Source organism: Salmo trutta, chromosome 40 (genome assembly GCF_901001165.1).
Source record: "Salmo trutta chromosome 40, fSalTru1.1, whole genome shotgun sequence".
NCBI classification, from domain to species: domain Eukaryota; kingdom Metazoa; phylum Chordata; class Actinopteri; order Salmoniformes; family Salmonidae; genus Salmo; species Salmo trutta.
In genome coordinates this window covers 4,011,326-4,038,086 of record NC_042996.1, presented here as the reverse complement: position 1 = coordinate 4,038,086, position 26,761 = coordinate 4,011,326, and the positions used below count along the sequence as shown (strand labels likewise).

At 40.3% G+C, this 26,761-nt stretch overlaps 1 protein-coding gene across 3 annotated transcripts in view; it reads right to left on the bottom strand.

The window, feature by feature from the left end:
- col7a1l (collagen type VII alpha 1-like) overlaps nucleotides 1-26,761 on the bottom strand; it is a 93,925-nt gene that overhangs the window by 3,475 nt on the left and 63,689 nt on the right. For 2 of the 3 annotated variants that reach the window (XR_003873028.1, XM_029741958.1), the window contains exons 43-77: nucleotides 26,520-26,555; nucleotides 26,305-26,340; nucleotides 26,155-26,187; nucleotides 25,223-25,294; nucleotides 24,899-24,958; nucleotides 24,591-24,626; nucleotides 24,393-24,473; nucleotides 24,161-24,196; nucleotides 23,549-23,593; nucleotides 23,356-23,427; nucleotides 23,187-23,213; nucleotides 22,798-22,827; nucleotides 22,480-22,518; nucleotides 21,641-21,703; nucleotides 21,530-21,562; nucleotides 21,246-21,305; nucleotides 20,979-21,011; nucleotides 20,134-20,199; nucleotides 18,417-18,461; nucleotides 18,239-18,274; nucleotides 18,133-18,159; nucleotides 17,971-18,036; nucleotides 14,010-14,072; nucleotides 13,127-13,144; nucleotides 12,807-12,845; nucleotides 12,682-12,717; nucleotides 12,448-12,579; nucleotides 11,331-11,435; nucleotides 10,881-11,078; nucleotides 9,634-9,723; nucleotides 9,214-9,258; nucleotides 8,644-8,730; nucleotides 7,848-7,937; nucleotides 7,628-7,684; nucleotides 7,406-7,459 (exon numbers count right to left, since the gene is read on the bottom strand). Coding sequence is in view for 1 of the 3 variants with exons in the window: in XM_029741958.1 (XP_029597818.1) it covers nucleotides 7,406-7,459; nucleotides 7,628-7,684; nucleotides 7,848-7,937; nucleotides 8,644-8,730; nucleotides 9,214-9,258; nucleotides 9,634-9,723; nucleotides 10,881-11,078; nucleotides 11,331-11,435; nucleotides 12,448-12,579; nucleotides 12,682-12,717; nucleotides 12,807-12,845; nucleotides 13,127-13,144; nucleotides 14,010-14,072; nucleotides 17,971-18,036; nucleotides 18,133-18,159; nucleotides 18,239-18,274; nucleotides 18,417-18,461; nucleotides 20,134-20,199; nucleotides 20,979-21,011; nucleotides 21,246-21,305; nucleotides 21,530-21,562; nucleotides 21,641-21,703; nucleotides 22,480-22,518; nucleotides 22,798-22,827; nucleotides 23,187-23,213; nucleotides 23,356-23,427; nucleotides 23,549-23,593; nucleotides 24,161-24,196; nucleotides 24,393-24,473; nucleotides 24,591-24,626; nucleotides 24,899-24,958; nucleotides 25,223-25,294; nucleotides 26,155-26,187; nucleotides 26,305-26,340; nucleotides 26,520-26,555 (2,046 nt within the window). In the remaining 2 variants the exon portion in view is untranslated. Of the gene's footprint in view, nucleotides 1-468; nucleotides 639-7,405; nucleotides 7,460-7,627; nucleotides 7,685-7,847; nucleotides 7,938-8,643; nucleotides 8,731-9,213; nucleotides 9,259-9,633; nucleotides 9,724-10,880; nucleotides 11,079-11,330; nucleotides 11,436-12,447; nucleotides 12,580-12,681; nucleotides 12,718-12,806; nucleotides 12,846-13,126; nucleotides 13,145-14,009; nucleotides 14,073-17,970; nucleotides 18,037-18,132; nucleotides 18,160-18,238; nucleotides 18,275-18,416; nucleotides 18,462-20,133; nucleotides 20,200-20,978; nucleotides 21,012-21,245; nucleotides 21,306-21,529; nucleotides 21,563-21,640; nucleotides 21,704-22,479; nucleotides 22,519-22,797; nucleotides 22,828-23,186; nucleotides 23,214-23,355; nucleotides 23,428-23,548; nucleotides 23,594-24,160; nucleotides 24,197-24,392; nucleotides 24,474-24,590; nucleotides 24,627-24,898; nucleotides 24,959-25,222; nucleotides 25,295-26,154; nucleotides 26,188-26,304; nucleotides 26,341-26,519; nucleotides 26,556-26,761 lie in introns of all 3 variants that reach the window. The other variant, XR_003873029.1, reaches the window with a different exon arrangement.

Below are 26,761 nucleotides of genomic sequence, written 5' to 3'. Positions count from 1 at the left end.
ATGCAAGGTCAACAACACACCCTCCTCATGAATGTGTGTGATGGACTCATTAATACATGTATTGCATCAGAGTAATAGAGTTTCAGCTACCTTCTTTTAACTCAGTAATCATTTGAGTTTGGAGAGTTTGAATTAGGAGGGTTCCCACACTATGCTGATCACTACCATAACACAATCAGGGCACTGCTATAAGACTCAAAGTATTGGTGTGGGTAATGGGCAGCCTCGTGAGCTAAATGTGTCATTGGAAAAGTTAATTTTGGTGGCAGCTCTTGACATTACCATTCAGGCAAAGTTCAGAGATCATGCTCAATGCATGCTGGGATACAGTATCTATGTCTTCCATTGTAAGTAGGCCCAGTTGTGTTAAATCTTTAAGTCAAATATAAATGTAGTTTATTTAAGTCTTTAAAAACACTTTTATCACGCAGGCCTAATAATTCATGTTTAAAATTGGAATTGTGGTACCTTTTGCACTGGTGAAATGTTCACAGTTGTTAGTCAGATGAAAGATCTCAACGTACGCAGTGATGACAAGTGCTCAGATCACTAAGATGGTTGGCCAATCATTATAATGACACAATCTGACTATGTATTCATGTTACTGAACACTGGGCTGGGCTTTCTTTTGGGAAAATCTAATCAACCAAGAAACACATAAAGAAGATAAGTTAGAAAATATAAATGATATCAATTACCTACAACCTTTGTATTGGAACGCCAATGATAATCATTGGATCAAAGCACTTTGCATCACATTCATACACCCACAGTCCAACGGAGGCATGCATGGACTGGAACACCATTAGTAAAGATGAATAGAAGTCTAGTTGTGTCCATTTACACCCCATATCCCTCAGGATGGTTAGTAAAGATGAATAGAAGTCTAGTTGTCTCTATTTACACCTCATATCCCTCAGGATGGTTAGTAAAGATGAATAGAAGTCTAGTGGTCTCTATTTACACCCCATATCCCTCAGGATAGTTAGTAAAGATGAATAGAAGTCTAGTTGTCTCTATTTACACCCCATATCCCTCAGGATGGTTAGTAAAGATGAATAGAAGTCTAGTTGTGTCCATTGACACCCCATATCCCTCAGGATCATGGTTAGTAAAGATGAATAGAAGTCTTGTTGTGTCCATTTACACCCCATATCCCTCAGGATGGTTAGTAAAGATGAATAGAAGTCTAGTTGTGTCCATTTACACCTCATATCCCTCAGGATGGTTAGTAAAGATGAATAGAAGTCTAGTGGTCTCTATTTACACCCCATATCCCTCAGGAACATGGTTAGTAAAGATGAATAGAAGTCTAGTTGTGTCTATTTACACCCCATATCCCTCAGGATGGTTAGTAAAGATGAATAGAAGTCTAGTTGTCTCTATTTACACCCCATATCCCTCAGGATGGTTAGTAAAGATGAATAGAAGTCTAGTTGTGTCCATTGACAACCCATATCCCTCAGGATCATGGTTAGTAAAGATGAATAGAAGTCTTGTTGTGTCCATTTACACCCCATATCCCTCAGGATGGTTAGTAAAGATGAATAGAAGTCTAGTTGTGTCCATTTACACCCCATATCCCTCAGGAACATGGTTAGTAAAGATGAATAGAAGTCTAGTTGTGTCTATTTACACCTCATATCCCTCAGGATCATGGTTAGTAAAGATGAATAGAAGTCTAGTTGTGTCCAATTACACCCCATTTCCCCAGGATGGTTAGTAAAGATGAATAGAAGTCTAGTTGTGTCCATTTACACCCCATATCCCTCAGGATCATGGTTAGTAAAGATGAACAGAAGTCTAGTTGTGTCCATTTACACCCCATATCCCTCAGGATAGTTAGTAAAGATGAATAGAAGTCTAGTTGTGTCCATTTACACCTCATATCCCTCAGGAACATGGTTAGTAAAGATGAATAGAAGTCTAGTGGTCTCTATTTACACCCCATATCCCTCAGGATGGTTAGTAAAGATGAATAGAAGTCTAGTTGTGTTTATTTACACCTCATATCCCTCAGGATGGTTAGTAAAGATGAATAGAAGTCTAGTGGTCTCTATTTACACCCCATATCCCTCAGGATCATGGTTAGTAAAGATGAATAGAAGTCTAGTTGTGTCTATTTACACCTCATATCCCTCAGGATGGTTAGTAAAGATGAATAGAAGTCTAGTTGTGTCTATTTACACCCCATATCCCTCAGGATGGTTAGTAAAGATGAATAGAAGTCTAGTTGTGTCCATTTACACCTCATATCCCTCAGGATGGTTAGTAAAGATGAATAGAAGTCTAGTTGTGTCTATTTACACCCCATATCCCTCAGGATCATGGTTAGTAAAGATGAATAGAAGTCTAGTTGTGTCCATTTACACCTCATATCCCTCAGGAACATGGTTAGTAAAGATGAATAGAAGTCTAGTTGTGTCCATTTACACCTCATATCCCTCAGGAACATGGTTAGTAAAGATGAATAGAAGTCTAGTTGTGTCCATTTACACCTCATATCCCTCAGGATGGTTAGTAAAGATGAATAGAAGTCTAGTTGTGTCCATTTACACCCCATATCCCTCAGGATGGTTAGTAAAGATGAATAGAAGTCTAGTTGTGTCCATTTACACCTCATATCCCTCAGGAACATGGTTAGTAAAGATGAATAGAAGTCTAGTTGTGTCCATTTACACCCCATATCCCTCAGGATGGTTAGTAAAGATGAATAGAAGTCTAGTTGTGTCCATTGACACCCCATATCCCTCAGGATCATGGTTAGTAAAGATGAATAGAAGTCTTGTTGTGTCCATTTACACCCCATATCCCTCAGGATGGTTAGTAAAGATGAATAGAAGTCTAGTTGTGTCCATTTACACCTCATATCCCTCAGGATGGTTAGTAAAGATGAATAGAAGTCTAGTGGTCTCTATTTACACCCCATATCCCTCAGGAACATGGTTAGTAAAGATGAATAGAAGTCTAGTTGTGTCTATTTACACCCCATATCCCTCAGGATAGTTAGTAAAGATGAATAGAAGTCTAGTTGTCTCTATTTACACCCCATATCCCTCAGGATGGTTAGTAAAGATGAATAGAAGTCTAGTTGTGTCCATTGACAACCCATATCCCTCAGGATCATGGTTAGTAAAGATGAATAGAAGTCTTGTTGTGTCCATTTACACCCCATATCCCTCAGGATGGTTAGTAAAGATGAATAGAAGTCTAGTTGTGTCCATTTACACCCCATATCCCTCAGGAACATGGTTAGTAAAGATGAATAGAAGTCTAGTTGTGTCTATTTACACCTCATATCCCTCAGGATCATGGTTAGTAAAGATGAATAGAAGTCTAGTTGTGTCCATTTACACCCCATATCCCCAGGATGGTTAGTAAAGATGAATAGAAGTCTAGTTGTGTCCATTTACACCCCATATCCCTCAGGATCATGGTTAGTAAAGATGAACAGAAGTCTAGTGGTCTCTATTTACACCCCATATCCCTCAGGATGGTTAGTAAAGATGAATAGAAGTCTAGTTGTGTTTATTTACACCTCATATCCCTCAGGATGGTTAGTAAAGATGAATAGAAGTCTAGTGGTCTCTATTTACACCCCATATCCCTCAGGATCATGGTTAGTAAAAATGAATAGAAGTCTAGTTGTGTCTATTTACACCTCATATCCCTCAGGATGGTTAGTAAAGATGAATAGAAGTCTAGTTGTGTCTATTTACACCCCATATCCCTCAGGATGGTTAGTAAAGATGAATAGAAGTCTAGTTGTGTCCATTTACACCTCATATCCCTCAGGATGGTTAGTAAAGATGAATAGAAGTCTAGTTGTGTCTATTTACACCCCATATCCCTCAGGATCATGGTTAGTAAAGATGAATAGAAGTCTAGTTGTGTCCATTTACACCTCATATCCCTCAGGAACATGGTTAGTAAAGATGAATAGAAGTCTAGTTGTGTCCATTTACACCTCATATCCCTCAGGAACATGGTTAGTAAAGATGAATAGAAGTCTAGTTGTGTCCATTTACACCTCATATCCCTCAGGATGGTTAGTAAAGATGAATAGAAGTCTAGTTGTGTCCATTTACACCCCATATCCCTCAGGATGGTTAGTAAAGATGAATAGAAGTCTAGTTGTGTCCATTTACACCTCATATCCCTCAGGAACATGGTTAGTAAAGATGAATAGAAGTCTAGTTGTGTCCATTTACACCCCATATCCCTCAGGATGGTTAGTAAAGATGAATAGAAGTCTAGTTGTGTCCATTGACACCCCATATCCCTCAGGATCATGGTTAGTAAAGATGAATAGAAGTCTTGTTGTGTCCATTTACACCCCATATCCCTCAGGATGGTTAGTAAAGATGAATAGAAGTCTAGTTGTGTCCATTTACACCTCATATCCCTCAGGATGGTTAGTAAAGATGAATAGAAGTCTAGTGGTCTCTATTTACACCCCATATCCCTCAGGAACATGGTTAGTAAAGATGAATAGAAGTCTAGTTGTGTCTATTTACACCCCATATCCCTCAGGATAGTTAGTAAAGATGAATAGAAGTCTAGTTGTCTCTATTTACACCCCATATCCCTCAGGATGGTTAGTAAAGATGAATAGAAGTCTAGTTGTGTCCATTGACAACCCATATCCCTCAGGATCATGGTTAGTAAAGATGAATAGAAGTCTTGTTGTGTCCATTTACACCCCATATCCCTCAGGATGGTTAGTAAAGATGAATAGAAGTCTAGTTGTGTCCATTTACACCCCATATCCCTCAGGAACATGGTTAGTAAAGATGAATAGAAGTCTAGTTGTGTCTATTTACACCTCATATCCCTCAGGATCATGGTTAGTAAAGATGAATAGAAGTCTAGTTGTGTCCATTTACACCCCATATCCCCAGGATGGTTAGTAAAGATGAATAGAAGTCTAGTTGTGTCCATTTACACCCCATATCCCTCAGGATCATGGTTAGTAAAGATGAACAGAAGTCTAGTTGTGTCCATTTACACCCCATATCCCTCAGGATAGTTAGTAAAGATGAATAGAAGTCTAGTTGTGTCCATTTACACCTCATATCCCTCAGGAACATGGTTAGTAAAGATGAATAGAAGTCTAGTGGTCTCTATTTACACCCCATATCCCTCAGGATGGTTAGTAAAGATGAATAGAAGTCTAGTTGTGTTTATTTACACCTCATATCCCTCAGGATGGTTAGTAAAGATGAATAGAAGTCTAGTGGTCTCTATTTACACCCCATATCCCTCAGGATCATGGTTAGTAAAGATGAATAGAAGTCTAGTTGTGTCTATTTACACCTCATATCCCTCAGGATGGTTAGTAAAGATGAATAGAAGTCTAGTTGTGTCCATTTACACCTCATATCCCTCAGGATGGTTAGTAAAGATGAATAGAAGTCTAGTTGTGTCTATTTACACCCCATATCCCTCAGGATCATGGTTAGTAAAGATGAATAGAAGTCTAGTTGTGTCCATTTACACCTCATATCCCTCAGGAACATGGTTAGTAAAGATGAATAGAAGTCTAGTTGTGTCCATTTACACCTCATATCCCTCAGGAACATGGTTAGTAAAGATGAATAGAAGTCTAGTTGTGTCCATTTACACCTCATATCCCTCAGGATGGTTAGTAAAGATGAATAGAAGTCTAGTTGTGTCCATTTACACCCCATATCCCTCAGGATGGTTAGTAAAGATGAATAGAAGTCTAGTTGTGTCCATTTACACCTCATATCCCTCAGGAACATGGTTAGTAAAGATGAATAGAAGTCTAGTTGTGTCCATTTACACCCCATATCCCTCAGGATGGTTAGTAAAGATGAATAGAAGTCTAGTTGTGTCCATTTACACCTCATATCCCTCAGGAACATGGTTAGTAAAGATGAATAGAAGTCTAGTTGTGTCTATTTACACCTCATATCCCCCAGGATGGTTAGTAAAGATGAATAGAAGTCTAGTTGTGTCCATTTACACCCCATATCCCTCAGGATGGTTAGTAAAGATGAATAGAAGTCTAGTTGTGTCCATTTACACCCCATATCCCTCAGGATCATGGTTAGTAAAGATGAATAGAAGTCTAGTTGTGTCCATTTACACCCCATATCCCTCAGGATGGTTAGTAAAGATGAATAGAAGTCTAGTTGTGTCCATTTACACCCCATATCCCTCAGGATGGTTAGTAAAGATGAATAGAAGTCTAGTTGTGTCCATTTACACCTCATATCCCTCAGGATGGTTAGTAAAGATGAATAGAAGTCTAGTTGTGTCTATTTACACCCCATATCCCTCAGGATGGTTAGTAAAGATGAATAGAAGTCTAGTTGTGTCTATTTACACCCCATATCCCTCAGGATCATGGTTAGTAAAGATGAATAGAAGTCTAGTTGTGTCCATTTACACCTCATATCCCTCAGGATGGTTAGTAAAGATGAATAGAAGTCTAGTTGTGTCCATTTACACCCCATATCCCTCAGGATGGTTAGTAAAGATGAATAGAAGTCTAGTTGTGTCTATTTACACCCCATATCCCTCAGGAACATGGTTAGTAAAGATGAATAGAAGTCTAGTTGTGTCCATTTACACCCCAAATCCCTCAGGATGGTTAGTAAAGATGAATAGAAGTCTAGTTGTGTCCATTTACACCCCATATCCCTCAGGATCATGGTTAGTAAAGATGAATAGAAGTCTAGTTGTGTCCATTTACACCTCATATCCCTCAGGATGGTTAGTAAAGATGAATAGAAGTCTAGTTGTGTCCATTTACACCCCATATCCCTCAGGATCATGGTTAGTAAAGATGAATAGAAGTCTAGTTGTGTCTATTTACACCCCATATCCCTCAGGATGGTTAGTAAAGATGAATAGAAGTCTAGTTGTGTCCATTTACACCTCATATCCCTCAGGAACATGGTTAGTAAAGATGAATAGAAGTCTAGTTGTGTCCATTTACACCTCATATCCCTCAGGAACATGGTTAGTAAAGATGAATAGAAGTCTAGTTGTGTCCATTTACACCTCATATCCCTCAGGATGGTTAGTAAAGATGAATAGAAGTCTAGTTGTGTCCATTTACACCCCATATCCCTCAGGATGGTTAGTAAAGATGAATAGAAGTCTAGTTGTGTCCATTTACACCTCATATCCCTCAGGAACATGGTTAGTAAAGATGAATAGAAGTCTAGTTGTGTCCATTTACACCCCATATCCCTCAGGATGGTTAGTAAAGATGAATAGAAGTCTAGTTGTGTCCATTTACACCTCATATCCCTCAGGATCATGGTTAGTAAAGATGAATAGAAGTCTAGTTGTGTCCATTTACACCCCATATCCCTCAGGAACATGGTTAGTAAAGCATCAGGTAGAATCATGCAGTCTGTCACAGACTTACCTTCTCTGTTTCTTCCGTTGTGCTGGGAAGGATAGGTGTGATGAATTCCCCCTGCTTTGGAACAAAGTGGAGCATGTTTCAAGAACAATATATAATACAGCAAACACACACACACGTCACATAGCCTTCTACCACTCAACTCAGAGCTGTCCATGGTGCTGGCTCTGCTTGACACAGTTTGCATTTTACAAAGTATCTCAAGAAAGAGCTCCAGTTTCATACCTTTTCACTGTCACCCGGTGACTGGGATGGATATGGACCTAAAGTTGTCAGGCCACTCTAAGAAACATTGACATATAATCAGTAATGACCACTATGGGACAGAATTCTGTATGTACATTTCCTGGTTCAAAGGTCAAAATGAAAATGACATGTTTTACTATCCGTTGTCTTTATCATTTTTCTATATCTAGAGATACAGTGGCAAAGAAAAAGTGTTCACCTCTTTGCTCATTCCATGTAGTGTGCTTTCTGTTGTGATTTGAAACTCCCCTTGCTTTTCCATTGACAATAAAGGATCATCTGTGGAATCCTTTAACAAAAATTAAGAAAAACTATCAAAAACATTCCATTCAAATATATTTTTTGAACGTCACAAAATATTGACAGCATTACTGGTGAGTGAGACAGTCATATGAGTTCGACACGCAAACCACAATTAATAACAGGTGTGGTGTGTCATTACACTGGCATATAATCAGAAACTAATCAATTCCTAGTAATTCAATATTTTCAGGGAAGTGGGTGGGGACTCTAATTTGGGCTCCCGAGTGGCGCAGCGGTCTAAGGACTAAGGCACTGCAACGCGGTGCTAGAGGCGTCACTACAGACCCTGGTTCGATCCCTGGCTGTATCACACCCGGCCGTGATCGGGAGTCCCATAGGGCGGCACAGAATTGGCCCAGCGTCGTCTGGGTTAGGGGAGGGTTTGGCTGTCATTGTAAATAAGAATCTGTTCTTAACTGACTTGCCTAGTTAAATAAAGGTGAAATAAAATAACTGCTGATCACTACCATAACACAATCAGGGCACTGCTATAAGACTCAAAGTATTAGTGTGGGTAATGGGCAGCCTCGTGAGCTAAATGTGTCATTCCAACCCTGATCCCTGAGGTGTCCTAGGAAAGGTGACGTCATAGGGTGTCCACCCTCAGAATTAATACAGTAGTTAGGATTAATAATATGTACCAATCAAATAATTAGGAATGTTAATTTACATCTCACTTGACAGTTACTCACCTCATATTCATAACTGTACTCTTCCCCATCGTATAATTCCTCCTCCTCCGCTTCCTCCTCCGCTTCCTCCTCCTCCTCCGTACTCGTCTTTAGAGAGGAGAGAAAAAGCTGAGTCCCATATGTAAATGGGATCAAGAGGAGATATCTTTCATAAACATGTCTCTCATAATCATGTATTTGACGCAAGGCAGTAAAGAGAGAGTACAGGACATGACAAGTCTTAAACAATAAGGACAATTCAAAAAAGCAAGTTAGGAGAAAAAAAATCATGCTTTTAGTCATTTTAAAATGTCTGTTATGATGATTTAATAGCTTTAATTGGTCAAGTTAGGCACAGCAAGTACAGTTTAATAAGCTTATTTTTAGTTTAGGTTTAGAATTCGATAAATGTTATGTTTGCTGAGAAAGAAATGGTAGTAATTATTTTCTCACTGTCATTTGATGTAGTTGAGGTTAAAACAGGTAAGGGTGACATGCTTAGCAACAGACTGTAACAACGTAAATGTTAGACATGTTTAGTTTGGGCGTTTATATGGTTATTTTGACTACATCTTTAGTTTGGGCGTTTACCAGACGTTCTCTTTGCCTCTTATGTCGTCCTTTCTGTCCCTTGCCCTGGTTCAGAATTTCACAGTTAAAAGTTGTAATGCTTTATAGGAAATACAGATCTAACATGTCGTAGTAGTTATGGTCAAAGATATTTATATCTGTGTCATGGGCTGATTAATGGGAGAGAAAATTATCGCAAATAAAATATGTAAATTTAAGAAAATGTTAAAGGGAAAGTTTACATATTTTCTTTTACAGTATCTTTTTAGACCTATTTAAATATAACATTTGTTTGTATAGTCATGAATACAAATAGGTTGTGAACAACTTCAATTTAATTGCATCATTTATGTCAAAATTCAAATTACACACTTTTCTCAAATTTTGAAGGTTGTGTTTATCAGATGTATAAAAAACAGGATCTATTTGTAGTGACATCACCTTCCGTTCTCGACTCTTCTTTTTCTTCAAGGAGTCTTCCCCACTGAGGAGAACAGTTTCTACTATTGCCCCTGGTACCTCAGAGACCCTCTAACACACACACACACACACACACACACACACACACACACACACACGCACACACGCACACACACACACACACACACACACACACAAAGAGATCTTGTACTAGGGTTTTCAGTAGAGACAGTGTTTGGTTGAGGGTTTTCAGTAGAGACAGTGTTTGGTTGAGGGTTTTCAGTAGAGACAGTGTTTGGTTGAGGGTTTTCAGTAGAGACAGTGTTTGGTTGAGGGTTTTCAGTAGAGACAGTGTTGTTTGGTTGAGGGTTTTCAGTAGAGACAGTGTTTGGTTGAGGGTTTTCAGTAGAGACAGTGTTTGGTTGAGGGTTTTCAGTAGAGACAGTGTTTGGTTGAGGGTTTTCAGTAGAGACAGTGTTTGGTTGAGGGTTTTCAGTAGAGACAGTGTTGTTTGGTTGAGGGTTTTCAGTAGAGACAGTGTTTGGTTGAGGGTTTTCAGTAGAGACAGTGTTTGGTTGAGGGTTTTCAGTAGAGACAGTGTTTGGTTGAGGGTTTTCAGTAGAGACAGTGTTTGGTTGAGGGTTTTCAGTACAGACAGTGTTTGGTTGAGGGTTTTCAGTAGAGACAGTGTTTGGTTGAGGGTTTTCAGTAGAGACAGTGTTTGGTTGAGGGTTTTCAGTAGAGACAGTGTTTGGTTGAGGGTTTTCAGTAGAGACAGTGTTTGGTTGAGGGTTTTCAGTACAGACAGTGTTTGGTTGAGGGTTTTCAGTAGAGACAGTGTTTGGTTGAGGGTTTTCAGTAGAGACAGTGTTTGGTTGAGGGTTTTCAGTAGAGACAGTGTTTGGTTGAGGGTTTTCAGTAGAGACAGTGTTTGGCTGAGGGTTTTCAGTAGAGACAATGTTTGGTTGAGGGTTTTCAGTAGAGACAGTGTTTGGTTGAGGGTTTTCAGTAGAGACAGTGTTTGGTTGAGGGTTTTCAGTAGAGACAGTGTTTGGTTGAGGGTTTTCAGTAGAGACAGTGTTTGGTTGAGGGTTTTCAGTAGAGACAGTGTTTGGTTGAGGGTTTTCAGTAGAGACAGTGTTTGGTTGAGGGTTTTCAGTAGAGACAGTGTTTGGTTGAGGGTTTTCAGTAGAGACAGTGTTTGGTTGAGGGTTTTCAGTAGAGACAGTGTTTGGTTGTGGGGTTTGAGTAGAAGAGGTACCCCTTACCTCTTCAGACGTAGTGTTGTTAAATGTTGAGTTTGATAAAGTCAACTTGGGCGAGGGAGCTTCACTGAAGTCCTCGTCCACTGTCAGTGTCCCCTCAGAGGTGCTCTCTATCCTCCCCACGTCTTGGACCCCATTAAGACCATTAAGAGTGGTGAGGCTCCAGAATGTGGGGCCCTCCGCCGTTTCATCCAAAGCATCCTTCATGAGATAGAGAACTGGATGAATAACTACATACTGTAGTACAACAATGTATCTGTTCGGATACAGAATTAGACTGGGCTTTACAATATGGGTTGATTTCTGGGATACAGATAAAGACTAGTCCTGGACTAAAAATAATGCTCAATTGAGAATCTCCATAGAACTAGCTTTTTTGTGTTAGGGTTAGGCTTAATATGTGTGAGGGAAAGCATTCCTATGTCATGTAGCATGTTTGGAGTGGATACTTACAGAGTTAGGTTCTGGTAGCTGTCTGTCTAGGTCAGAATCAACTGCCTCCTCTATGGTGTCCATCTCTGTCAGAGGTTCCTTGGACATCTCATACTTTACAGTTCTCTGTTCAAAACACACACTCATGAGTCCAGCACTAACACACTCATGAGTCCAGCACTAACACACTCATGAGTCCAGCACTAACACACTCATGAGTCCAGCACTAACACACTCATGAGTCCAGCACTAACACACTCATGAGTCCAGCACTAACACACTCATGAGTCCAGCACTAACACACTCATGAGTCCAGCACTAACACACTCATGAGTCCAGCACTAACACACTCATGAGTCCAGCACTAACACACTCATGAGTCCAGCGCTAACACACTCATGAGTCCAGCGCTAACACACTCATGAGTCCAACGCTAACACACTCATGAGTCCAACGCTAACACACTCATGAGTCCAACGCTAACACACTCATGAGTCCAGCACTAACACACTCATGAGTCCAGCACTAACACACTCATGAGTCCAGCGCTAACACACTCATGAGTCCAACGCTAACACACTCATGAGTCCAACGCTAACACACTCATGAGTCCAACACTAACACACTCATGAGTCCAGCACTAACACACTCATGAGTCCAGCACTAACACACTCATGAGTCCAGCGCTAACACACTCATGAGTCCAACGCTAACACACTCATGAGTCCAACGCTAACACACTCATGAGTCCAATGCTAACACACTCATGAGTCCAATGCTAACACACTCATGAGTCCAACACTAACACACTCATGAGTCCAGCACTAACACACTCATGAGTCCAACGCTAACACACTCATGAGTCCAACACTAACACACTCATGAGTCCAACACTAACACACTCATGAGTCCAGCACTAACACACTCATGAGTCCAACACTAACTAAGAGTTCTGATACCAGGCTTGTCACCAAGGTTATGGTAAGTTACATTTCAATTCAGTCAATTCAGAAAGAGAATTGACATTCCAATTCCAATTTTCCTCATTGAACTTCTCCCAGGAATAACCCACTAAATGACCAGGCATGTCCCCTGGTGTGATTAGGGATGAAGAGATATGCATGGACTGTGTACATACTGTGTAGTCAGTGATAATGTTGGAGCCGTGTTTCTCCTTCTCATTGACTCTCCTAGAGGTGGTTAGCTCCAGCAGAAGCTCCTCCATGCCGTCCTGCAGCAGCCTGTCAATCAGTGCCTTCAGCAAGGGCAGCTGGGAAACAGAGTATTTCTTAATGAGACAGCCACCTTGGGCAGTGAAATGAAAACCTCTTTGAACTACAAAACTGTTTCGGATTCGGAGTCAAGAGCTTACCCTTATGCCATAGTCTTCAAACATGACTTCAATGTTCTGGGAAGGAGAAAATAAAACATTTTATTCCATGATTTGTTGTTTACCATGAAATGTATGTGCTGTTAATGTAGTTCTGAGTTGTCTACCTTCATGTCAGCTGCTTCCCCTGGAAGACCAGCGTCACCCTGAGGAATAGCAGGATGACAGGTCAACACAACGTCATTTCGAAAGGCCTCACTTATTTCATTTCACTGATTGGATGTGTGAAACAATATTTGGTAACACATTACAATACATTTCATGAATAAGCATGAATAAATCATTATTTTTTACTGAGAACACATTACTTTCATTCCTTTCAATCCGCTCTCTCCTTGCTCTCCCTGAACATATAAAGTGGACATTACAATTCCACATCAGTTATATCTTCACTCATCAATAAAGTAATGTCAGCAATATCTCTTACCTTCATCCCTGGTGGACCCTAAACACAGAGACAGAGGAGCAGAGAGGGAAACATGCATTCAGAATGTATATCAAGCACATTCCAACATACAAGCCTAAAGCTAAGCCCAGCTAGACACTTTTGGATCATATCAACTCATATAAATCACATGTCCTATATAGGATCATATGTAATCAATCAATCAATCAATCAATACACCATCCATCCATCCACAAACCCACCAATCCATCCACCAACCCACCATTCATCCACCTACCAATCCACCATCCATCCATCCACCAACCCACAAATCCATCCATCCACCAACTCACCATTCATCCATCCATCCATCCACCAACCCACCATCCATCCATCCACCAACCCACCATCCATCCATCCACCAACCCACCAATCTATCCAACCTCAAATCTACCGATCCATCCATCCAACCTCAAATCCACCGATCCATCCATCCATCCACCAATCCATCCATCCATCCACCCACCAATCCATCCATCCATCCACCAACCCACCAATCCATCCACCAACCCACCAATCCATCCACCAACCCACCAATCCATCCATCAACCCACCAATCCATCCATCAACCCACCAATCCATCCATCCACCAATCCACCCACCCACCCATCAATCCATCCATCCATCCACCAATCTATCATCCACCCATCCACCAATCCACCCATCCATCCACCAATCTATCAATCCACCAATCCACCCACCAATCCATCCATCAATCCATCCACCAATCCATCCATGTCAATCAATCAACATATACAGTATACACATCTTGCCAGGTCGTTGTTGGGTGTAGATGCTGCAGCTGACTATGCTCATTAGATTCATTCATAGATAGAACCATCCAGAGTTTGAACATTGTTCTTACTTTAGCCCCAGGAGGTCCCATTGGCAAAGGGAATGCCTGTCGCATCTCTTCAAGGGTGGCACCCTGGGAACATTCATCAACAATACAGTCAGAGGCTATGAAAAGCCAACTGAAAAGCCAATTTAATCCTGAGGTACTGACCTGTTGCACCCTCTACAATCACTGTGATTATTATTTGACCTTGATGGTCATCTATGAACAGCCAGAAGAGGACTGGCCACCCATCAGAGCCTGGTTCCTCTCTAGGTTTCTTCCTAGGTTCCGGCCTTTCTAGGGTGTTTTTCCTAGCCACCATGCTTCTACATCTGCATTGCTTGCTGTTTGGGGTTTTAGGCTGGGTTTCTGTACAGCACTTTGTGACATCTACTGATGGTCTGGCTTAATGGACAAATAGAATAGTCCCAAAACGGTAATCCTCAATCATCTGGTACTCCAGGCAGACTAGAGCAAAAGCTCAAAGTATTTGAAATATTTCAAATAGTATTTGAACCCAGGTCTGGAGGCCTGGGTCCCCAAATATATGCCTTCTAAATAATTTGTACACTGCAAAATGACAAAAGAATCCCAAACAGATTTAGTAATTGACAAAAACAGAATAATTTCAAACTTTACACAGGGATATGATCGCATATGCCTCTATTTATGCGTGGGAATACCTGGGAACAGATTTCATAAATTAAAATGACTTTGAGCTCATTTCCTGGGGATTTTATGTCCAAAAAAGGAAATTATAAATACATATATATTTTTATAAATAAAAAACCAAAACCAGTAACAAAATAATATATATATATACATACAGTACAAGTCAAAAGTTTGGACACACCTACTCATTCCAGGGTTTTTCTTAATGTTTTACTATTTTCAGCATTGTAGAATAATAGTCTAGACATCAAAACTATGAAATAACATATGGAATCATGTAGTAACCAAAAAGCGTTAAACAAATCAAAATATATTTTATATTTGAGATTCTTCAAAGTAGTCACCCTTTGCCTTGATGAAAGCTTTGCACACTCTTGGCATTCTCTCAACCAGCTTCATGAGGTAGTCACCTGGAATGCATTTCAATTAACAGGTGTGCCTTGTTAAAAGTTAATCTGTGGAATTTCTTGCCTTCTTAATGCGTTTGAGCCAGTCAGTTGTGTTGTGACAAGGTAGGGGTAGTACAATGAAGATAGCCCTATTTGGTAAAAGATCAAGTCCATATTATGGCAAGAACAGCTCAAATAAGCAAAGAGAAATGACAGTCTATCATTACTTTAAGACATGAAGGTCAGTCAATCTGGAACATTTCAAGAACTTTGAAAGTTCCTTCAAGTGCAGTCGCAAAAACCATCATGCGCTATGATGAAACTGGCTCTCATGAGGACCGTGTCATGTCTTTGGCATCATTAAAGGTGAAGACTGTTATTTTATCAAATCAATTCTCTGTAATTATTATTACGTGATTAAACTAATCATGTAAATTTAATAAACTAGGAAGTCGGAGCACCACGAAAAATCTTCAGATTAAAAAGTTATAATTTTCCGAATATAACTCTTCAGATATTTTAATATCTGATCAATTAGTCTTCTATGAATTAATTATTCTTTACATTACGTCACTCTCATTTCAAACTTCGTAGAATTCTTGGTTATCTGCATGAACCCAGCCTAAACTATGAATCATCCATACACCAATTGGCTTAGTCATTTATTTACTAACTAATCACAGAAATGCATAAACAAACAAACAGTAGATATTGGTTACTAACAACGATAGGGAATATTCCCTAGTGGACTAAGCCGATATGACGGCTTGGTGGACAAAGGAAAGGGGGTGGAGACCGATAAAGGAGCTGGAAAGACAAAATGGCTTCACTTCACAGTGGATAATTATATTAATTGAAATGCTAATCCTTTGCACATGAACGCTCGCTCATTCGGGAATAATTGCAATCAATATATTTACGCCCATATGTTGTTGTTGTCTTCTTTGTTGGAATCATCGGTCCATCTGCTGGAGAGTCAGTTCATTAGAGAGTGGTTGTAGGTCTATCTGCAGCTCGCATCCCAGGTTTACATAATTTCTAGCTGCAGACTAGTAATTAGTATCTAAGATTTGCTCTTATTCTGTAGGGATCAAAAGTTTAACCATTGCCAGCCATCCACGTGGTATGGTTTTCTAGTCTTGGTACTCAATTATTTGCAATCACAGCTCACACTGGGGGTTTGCTTAGTCTGAAGAGGATTTCCTCAGGAGGGGTTTTTATTCATAACAGTAGAAGAGGGCGGTTCCCTGACGCCAGATCATGTCTGTGCTCACAGGGGCGTGGCCGCTGACTAGTTAAACTTTACAGGGAATACAATTCTCTCATTCTAAAGGCTAACATCACATTACATCGTTTCACAAATAGTTTCATCTTTACTCATTCATTTTATACAAGAATTAGATGCAAACCCCATAATTGAGTAATGTACACATTCAGAGATATAGTTGTGTGTGTTTCCTGTCATCCATGAGGTCACCAAATCAAACACACTCGTCATACCCGTCCTTTAAGTGTCCACGGAGCCTTCCCACCTTCTTACAAGTGGACATATAATTTAATTCCCCCATTTTGGTGATTAGGAGTACGGCCAAGTGAAATCCTTTGTTCACTCTGTGGTCTCTCTCTCTGCATGACCAGGGGGAGAGAGTCTCCGCCATGAATTTATGGCCTGAGATAACAGAACCTGGGTGTAGGAGAGTGAGAGAGAGGGGAAAGCCACGATCTACACCCAGAAAGGGCCACGTAATGACAACCGCCACAGGAAAGGAAGACCCAGAGTTACCTCTGCTGCAGAGGATAAGTTCATTAGAGTTACCAGCCTCAGAAATTGCAGCCCAAATAAATGCTTCACAGAGTTCAAGTAACAGACACATCTCAACATAAACTGTTCAGAGGAAACTACGTGAATCAGGCCATCATGGTCGAATTGCTGCAAAGAAACCACTACTAAAGGACACCAATAAGAAGAAGAGACTTGCTTAGGCCAAGAAACATGAGCAATGGACATTAGACCGGTGGAAATCTGTCCTTTGGTCTGATTAGTCCACATTTTTGATTTTTGGTCCCAACCGCTGTCTTTGTGAGACGCAGAGTAGGTGAACGGATGATCTCCGCATGTGTAGTTCCTACCGTGAAGCATAGAGGAGGAGGTGTGATGGTGTGGGGGTGCTTTGCTGGTGACATTGTCTGTGATTTATTTAGAATTCAAGGCATACTTAACTAGCATGGCTACGACAGCATTCTGCAGCAATCTGGTTTGCGCTTAGTAGGACTATCATTGGTTTTTTCAACAGGACAATGATCCAACACACCTCCAGGCTGTGGAAGGGCTATTTGGCCAAGAAGAAGAGTGATGGAGTGCTGCATCAGATGACCTGGCCTCCACAATCACCCAACCTCAACCCAATTGAGATGGTTTGTGATGAGTTGGACCACAGAGTGAAGATAAAGCAGCCAACAAGTGCTCAGCATATGTGGGAACTCCTTCAAGACTGTTGGGAAAGCATTCAAGGTGAAGCTGGTTGAGAGAATGCCACTTGTGTGGAAAGCTGTCATCAAGGCAAAGGGTGGCTACTTTGAAGAATCTAAAATCTAAAATATATTTTGACTTGTTTATCACGTTTTTGGTTACTACATGATTCCATATGTGTTATTTCATAATTTTGATGTCTTCACTATTATTCTACAATGTAAAAAATAGTAAAAAGAAAGAAAAACCCTTGAATGAGTAGGTGTGTCCAAACTTTTGACTGGTATATATATATTGTTTTTTTTAATCAGAATTTTTTTACTTGGTGGGGTCAAATAAAACCAAGTAGGACGCCTATTGGAGAACCCTGCCATAGACAGACGGGTTATCATGGATAATGTAGAAGATTGTCTTTACATGGTGCACCAGTTTGTAGGGAATGTGGAGATGTACTTACCTCCTGTTGAGTAACCAGAACATGGGTACCAGGCAGGCCCGGAGCACCCAATTCCCCTTTTTTACCCTGGAGGGAGATAGGAGAAATTAACAATTGTGCTTAATTATCATGTTAATTATTTGATGATAATTAATACTGCCTTATTAAAATAAAATAACTTACATCAGTTCCAGATTCACCTGTATCACCCTACGGTTAGAGAAGCAAAATCACAAAAATGGTTTATTGTGTTGGTGTGGGGAATAGCCAGACTTGCTCCAAATCATACCTTTTTGCCATCATCTCCTCTTTGTCCTTCCTCTCCCTGTCTCAAGAGAAGAATTAGGAGGTCTTCATTTTGGGGTATTTGTGGGTATTTTTTAAGTTATCTCATTAAAATGCTGGAACGGTGCAGGAATATAAAAAAAATAAAAAATATTATTTGACAAAGAGAAAAAAATGCTCACATCTTTTCCAGCCAGACCTCTCTTCCCATCAATGCCAGGTCTACCCTACATATCAAGAGGAGGTAAATATTTCACTTACAAACTAGCAAAAAAATCTAACTTCAAATAATGATATAGTGTTTTGTTATACAAATCATAGCCAAGCGCAATTGTTGGAATACCTATGTACAGTTGAAGTCGGAAGTCTACATACACCTTAGCCAAATACATTTAAACTCAGTTTTTCACAATTCCTGACATTTAATCCTAGCAAAAATTCCCTGTCTTAGGTCAGTTAAGATCAGCACCTTATTTTAAGAATGTGAAATGTCAGAATAATAGTAGAGAGAATTATTTATTTCAGCTTTTATTTCTTTCATCACATTCCCAGTGGGTAAGAAGTTTATATACACTCCATTAGTATTTGGTAGTATTGGCTTAAATTGTTTAACTTGGGTCAAACATTTCGGGTAGCCTTCCACAAGCTTCCCACAATAAGTTGGGTGAATTTTGGTCCATTCCTCCTGACAGAGCTGGTGTAACTGAGTCAGGTTTGTAGGCCTCCTTGCTCACACACACTTTTTTAGTTCTGCCCACACATTCTCTGTAGGATTGAGGTCAGGGCTTTGTGATGGCCACTCCAATACCTTGACTTTGTTGTCCTTAAGCCATTTTGCCACAACTTTGGAAGTATGCTTGGGGTCATTGTCCATTTGGAAGACCCATTTGCAACCAAGCTTTACCTTCCTGACTGATGTCTTGAGATGTTGCTTCAATATATCCACATAATATTCCATCCTCATGATGCCATCTATTTTGTGAAGTGCACCAGTCCTTCCTGCAGCAAAGCACCCACACAACATGATGCTGTCACCCCCATGCTTCACGGTTGGGATGGTGTTCTTCGGCTTGCAAGCCTCCCCCTTTTTCCTCAAACATAACGATGGTCGTTATGGCCAAACAGTTATATTTTTGTTTCATCAGACCAGAGGACATTTCTCCAAATAGTATGATCTTTGTCCCCATGTGCAGTTGCAAACCATAGTCTGGCTTTTTTTATGGTGGTTTTGGAGCAGTGGCTTCTTCCTTGCTGAGCGGCCTTTCAGATTATGTCGATATAGGACTCGTTTTACTGTGGATATAGAAACTTTTGTACTGGTTTCCTCCAGTATCTTCACAAGGTTGATTTGCACTTTTCGCCCCAAAGTCTGTTCATCTCTAGGAGACAGAACGCGTCTCCTTCCTGAGTGGTATGACGGCTGCGTGGTCCCATGGTGTTTATACTTGATTTCTCTTGATTTTCCCATGATGTCAAGCAAAGAGGCACTGAGCTTGAAGGTAGACCTTGAAATACATCCACAGGTACACCTCTAAATGACAGAAGCTTCTAAAGCCATGACATCATTTCCTGGAATTTTCCACGCAGTTTAAAGGTACAGTCAACGTAGTGTATGTAAACTTCTGACCCACTGGAATTGTGGTACAGTGAATTATAAGTGAAATAATCTGTCTGGAAACAATTGTTGGAAAAATTACTTGTGTCGTGCACAAAGTAGATGTCCTAACCGACTTGCCAAAACTATAGTTTGTTAACAAGAAATTTGTGGAGTGGTTGAAAAATGAGTTTTAATGACTCCATCCTAAGTGTATGTAAACTTCCGACTTCAACTGTATATTAAGTAATGTAATATTTAATTACTGTATGTGTATGTTATGATGATGACAGAAACATACTCACTGGGGTCCCAGGTAAACCAGGCATTCCAGCAATCCCCACCCTGCCTTGGTCTCCTTTCTCTCCCCTCTGCTCAGACGCACACACACACACACACGCACACACGCACACACGCACACACGCACACACGCACACACACACACACGCACACACACGCGTTTCCCATCTATAAGTGGGGTTCCTTGCCGTTCTGCATACATTATGATATTGTTAAATGACTCATGGATGACTAACAATCATCAAACTAGTACAACATTGCTAGTACATAATGTTCAATGAATAGGCTTTAATCACCAATACCCTATACAGTAGGTGAACCTGTGACAAGTTCCTGCTGAGAGAAGTCCACATACTATGCACAGCAGAAGGATTTCTCATCAGAGGCCTTAAACATGTCAATTATGAAAATCACACCACCAACTGTATGGTTTTTGATCATTTAAATCAATAATCCCTACTGTTTGATTCTTGAAGACTAGAACTTAGAAAAGCCTTGCGAGGTAGTTCGACTGTCTAATCCCAACGTAACCCAAAACATCTTCTGAAGTACTTGGTTAGTCCATGCACATCATCCATCAATGTAATGTAGTGTAATGCAAGAGGGAAACTGCTGTAGTTCTAAAGAGCCACAGCAGATGCAGGGTTTTGTCTCACCCAGCAGTAACACTCCCTGAATCAACTGATAATCAACTAACAACGGCCTTTAATTTAAACCACAATTGGTTCAATCAGGTTTATCAGAGCTGGGCTTTAAACACACCCCGTAGCTCTGTAGGACTGCAGTTATCCTCTGATTAAAGGAATAGAGCAAAATGTGTTTATTCAAAGGGTATGAATACTGTACTCACCGTTCCTGGCTCACCTGTCTTTCCTGGGTCACCCTGCAGACAGGAAACCATTCAAAACACAACACCTTGATTATCTGCTAGAACTTTTTATGGATTGAACGATCAACACCCAATTTTATTAATGTGAACTCTTACTGTGATAATAGTTCTGTTATGCTGACAAACTACAACAATACATCTAGCCTATGTACGTGTATGTTTGTGTGTGTTCACATTAGAATAACAACAACAGATGTGAAAGGAAGTGAGGGGATGAGGTATCCAAACCTTGGATCCAGGTTTTCCTGGTAACCCATCCAGACCATCTCTCCCTGACCCAGACCCTCCCTGTCAAACATGTTATCATGGGTCAGATGTAAACATCAGTTACAACAATGTAATACCAGTATAAGTCTTCAACCTTTACCCTGTAGGTTACAGTTATTTAGAGGTCATTCAACGTTGTGGGTATTACATACATAGCTTTTATCAGCCTGTTTACAGAACGTTTGAAAAGTCTTAGCGATACTACTTAGCGATAGAGATCTTCATTGTTACTCATGTGGTCATACCGTTCCTGGAGATCCTGGTTTTCCATCAGGACCCTACAGAGAGAAAAATACAGTGTTATTATTACCATGATCTGCCAAACATGACCTGTGACCTCTAAGTATCACACTCACCCTTTGTCCAGGCAGACCTGTCTCCCCTCTGAGACCGGGCTCTCCGGGATGTCCTGGTTCACCCTGATGAATGAGAAAACACACCAGCCCCAATCAATTAGAATAGAATAGAAAATAACAATCGAATAGAATAGAAAATAGCATAATCAAATAGAATAGAAAATAATATAAAACAGTATAGAATAGAATAGAAAAGGGTATTTCTGGATAAGAGTGTGAGGAAGTACATCTATTAAACTGTGATTAAGTACATATATTATACTATGATTAAGTACATCTATTATACTGGGATGAAGTACATCTATTATACTGGGATTAAGTAAATCTATTATACTGTGATTAGGTATATATATATTATACTATGATTAAGTACATCTATTATACTGGGATGAAGTACATCTATTATACTGGGATTAAGTAAATCTATAATACTGTGATTAAGTAAATCTATTATACTGGGATTAAGTAAATCTATTATACTGGGATTAAGTAAATCTATTATACTGTGATTAAATACATCTATTATACTGGGATGAAGTAGATCTATTATACTGTGATTAAGTACATCTATTATACTGTGATTAGGTATATATATATTATACTATGATTTAGTATATATATTGTACTGTGATGAAGGACATCCATTAAACTGTGATTAAGTAAATATATTATACTGTGATTAGGTATATATATATTATACTGTGATTGAGTTAATCTATTATACTGTGATGAAGTACATCTATTATACTGTGATTAAGTACATATATTATACTGTGATTAAGTACATATAAATCTATTATACAGTTATCCATGTCATGCCAATGACACACTTATCTCACCTTGATCACCCTAGTCAGGATATTGTTGTCTGAACTGAACTGGAGGGAACAAACACAACAGAAATATGAAACAAGTCCAGTCCTCTCCATAAAGGGCCTTGAAACAGTTACATTAAAGATGATCTAGTCATATGAAACTAAATGAACCAACCAAAAAAAGTTAATGTTCAATCACATGTTTTCATCTAACTCCCTGGATATATAATCTAACCCCTTGGGCTTCTAGGAGCATCAAGCATCTTCTCACTGGTTCCATCTGCCAGGGATGGCTGAGTTCATGGAAAGTTGTTCTGAAGTGGTAATGGATGACGGACTTACTTGCGCGCCTCCCGGAGGTCCTGGTTTTCCCTTCAGAGGCGAGACCATGGGAACAAAACAAAACAAGAGGGATGAGCGGTCAGAAACTAGCTGCTAGGAAACACAATGTGCTAGCTGAGCAGTCCTGCATCGCCATCACAATACTGATGGGAGATACAACACTCACTCAAGGGGAACATAACATGATTAATAAAGCTGAGATTTTTCATTTGTGCATTTATCAGGCTAGGAATATAATTAGGAACACAAGAGTGTTTATGTTCCTGAACAATGGGCGAAGTCAGTGACGTGAGACATTGACCTAAACCAAGCGTGATGGAGAGTCAGTCAACCGCTGCATGCAGTGATAAATGTTTGACAGTCAGATGTTGTTGTGAATGTAGACCTACAGGCTCTCCTTTCTTTCCCTCCGTTCCCTGAAACAAAGAGGAAATCATATCGCTGAACATATCCAGCCACGCTGAGCAATTCAAATCCATCAGGGTTGTATCTTTGACAGTGACTAATAAAGTTTTACAAACAAAATGGCGCTTGATAGTAAAGTCAGTCAATGCTTACAGGCAAACCAATGTTCCCGGTATCTCCTTTCTCTGCTGGGTCCCCTGGTCGTCCCGGTAACCCCAGTGGGCCCTACAGTACCAGTATAGTGTGAGGATAAGCCAAAAAATATCCACTCCAACAAACAGTGCAGCATATTTCAAACTTGTGTGCAGAGAAATGATAAGAGTTGGGTAGAACATGGAGACATTACCCTTATTCCTCTCTCACCAGGCTCACCCGCTGGTCCCTGCTCTCCCTGAGGAGGAAGCATTCATAACAGAGAGAAAAACTGTGACTCACCGCATGTTTGTGGGTGTTGTATCCAATCATATGCTGTAGGTGTCTAAATATAATGCTGTTGTAGCGATTGAGGAGGAACAGCAGGAGTGGGGCTTGAACCAGTAAACCAGAGGTAACATGGCGAGTGCATTACCCTGTGCCATAGAGGTTCAGAGCTATTGGCAGAGGTTTCATTGCATTTATGGTAAGTTACATACAAGGAGACTTTAGTGAAATACAAACTGGGTGGTTCAAGTCCTGAATGCTGATTGGCCATGGTATATCAGACCGTACAACACGGGTATGACAAAACATTTATTTTTACTGCTCTAATTACGTTGGTAACCAGTTTATAATAGCAATAAGGCACCTCTGGGGTTTGTGATATATGGACAATATACCACGGCTAAGGGCTGTGTCCAGGCACTCTGCGTTGCATCTTGCCTAAGAACAGCCCTTAGCTGTGGTATATTGGCCATATACCACACCCCCTCAGGCCTTAAGGCTTAAATATTGTCCAGCGTATACAGATGCATGAACTCACCCGCAGTCCTGATTCTCCTTTGATTCCAGGCACACCCTATAGACAAGGACAATTGTCACGCCAATAGTGTCATCTAACCCATGTTGACTGTTTGAAGAACAATGTGAATGTATTGATCCTATTTTCCAATATAATGTCAACAGGCCATTTATCTCTCTCACACACGCGCAAGCACGCACACACACACAAACACACACGTCATTGCAATAACAGCCAGTCATGATTTACTTACATCTTTACCTCTTAGTCCTGGTGCTCCAGGATTCCCAGGGACCCCAACAGTTCCCCCTGCCCCTTTAGAGCCATCATGCCCCTGTAAAGATGGAATCACTGACACGCTGCGTGTATGTTTCATTTGAATATCTCTAAAATGTCCCTACAATGTAAGGACATTGATAGCATGTAAAGTGAATTGAGAGAAGTTATTTACCTTGGGTCCAGGTTTCCCAGACAAGCCAACATTTCCCTGTAAGGTGGAGGAAACCAAAAAAACATGTCAGCCTGTCCTAGAGTATCATGACTCATGGAGTATCTGACCAGTAGAAAAAATAGAAAAATATGAATATCTAACTTATCAGGTGCAGGACAGAAGATCGTATCAAAGAAAAGGAAATGTCCGGATCAGCTATGCTCCCATGGTGATATAATCAGACGAACAAAAAAGACAATGTTTCGATCCGAGTTGGATCTTCGTCAGGTCATCTGACCAATGACACACACCGGTAGTGAAGCACTCACCCTTTCACCGTTTTCTCCCTTTGGTCCCTGCTGTCCAGGAATTCCGAACCCAGGATTACCCTGTAGAAACCCAACAGACAGACCACACACACGCAACACCATTTTATCACTATCTGGCCGTCACAACACAATATTATATGTGATTGTTGAATCGACCATGTGATTGTTATGTTGACCATATATTTGTTGTGTCGACCATGTGAATGTTATACCTACCATGTGATTGTTTGTCTGCTGGGTAGGGGTGAATCTCAGGATAGGAAATGGGTTATGGAGGAACCTGAGGTAATGGCAAGATGGATGACACTATTCTGTGTGGTTTACCTTTTCTCCTTTGACTCCTTGGACCCCCTTTACTCCCTGGGGTCCAGTCGGACCGACGGGCCCAATGTCACCCTGAATAACACAACACAGACAGTCACACACACACAGGCCAATCAATAAACACAACACAGACAGTCACAGACACACAGGCCAATCAATAAACACAACACAGACAGTCACAGACACACAGGCCAATCAATAAACACAACACAGACAGTCACAGACACACAGGCCAATCAATAAACACAACACAGACAGTCACAGACACACAGGCCAATCAATAAACACAACACAGACAGTCACAGACACACAGGCCAATCAATAAACACAACACAGACAGTCACAGACACACAGGCCAATCAATAAACACAACACAGACAGTCACAGACACACAGGCCAATAAATAAACACAACACAGACAGTCACAGACACACAGGCCAATCAATAAACACTACAACCACTTACAGTACAACAATCAAAAGCAGCTTAGCAACCAAGGGGGCCTTTGACGTGTTGTTTAAACAAAGAAAGATCTGAAGATCCCCTCCTTAAACTCTAACTTTTAACAATACATCTTGGACGACTACATCTAAAGAAGAAATAGCTATCTCTGTGGTGTAGCATGGGTAATCCATGAGTCCCCAGTGCAGTGGCCACTAAGCACAAATGTAATTGTGTTGTGTTTGTTGACAGGCAGGCCTGGGGATTTGGTCCTTGTTGTGAGAGAATACTCCCACCACCAATTAACAGCACTTGAACTGTTAGGATATGATGGCTTAGAGTTTGTTGCAATGCAGATGCCATTAATGAGCATCACTGACTTGTATATTAAAGTAACACCAGAGGGCTATCTTGTGTGGTTATGGCACTTTAGGGTTATTATTGCAGGTTTGACCTAAAAATACATAAACAAGCAATAATAAGTCACTTACCCTGGTACCCTTCTTTCCTGTGGGACCAATGATCTGTTGTGATGAAACGGAGAGGAAGCATAATATTATGCAGGATATGATAGTACTGTGTATAAAACATGTAGCTAGGTAAGTACAGTCAGGAAGAATTATTTGATATTGTAACATTACCCATTTGGCTGGGTCACCAGGAACTCCTCTCTGTCCCTGTGGAGTGAGACCAAAGGCTTATATATATATATATATATATATATATCACTCTCTCTCACTCTCTCTCACTCTCTCTCACTCTCTCTCACACTCTCACACACTCACACTCTCACTCACACTCTCACTCACACTCTCACTCACACTCTCACTCATACTCTCACTCCATGAATACTCACCTCGTCACCCTTCTGGCCAAGAGCCCCCGCAAAGCCCTGAGAGAGCGGAGGACAACATATCTATTCATATGCTGAACAATACACATAGCAAACTTACCTGAGCTTATTATACAGAAAATAAATATATCTTGCCAAATAAGGTCATCAAATCTCATAACTAGGGCCCTGTGTTTTGGTTAATCACGTCACATGACCTGGATTTGAACTTTTATTTAAAACTTTTTAATGAAAATGTCCCCTTT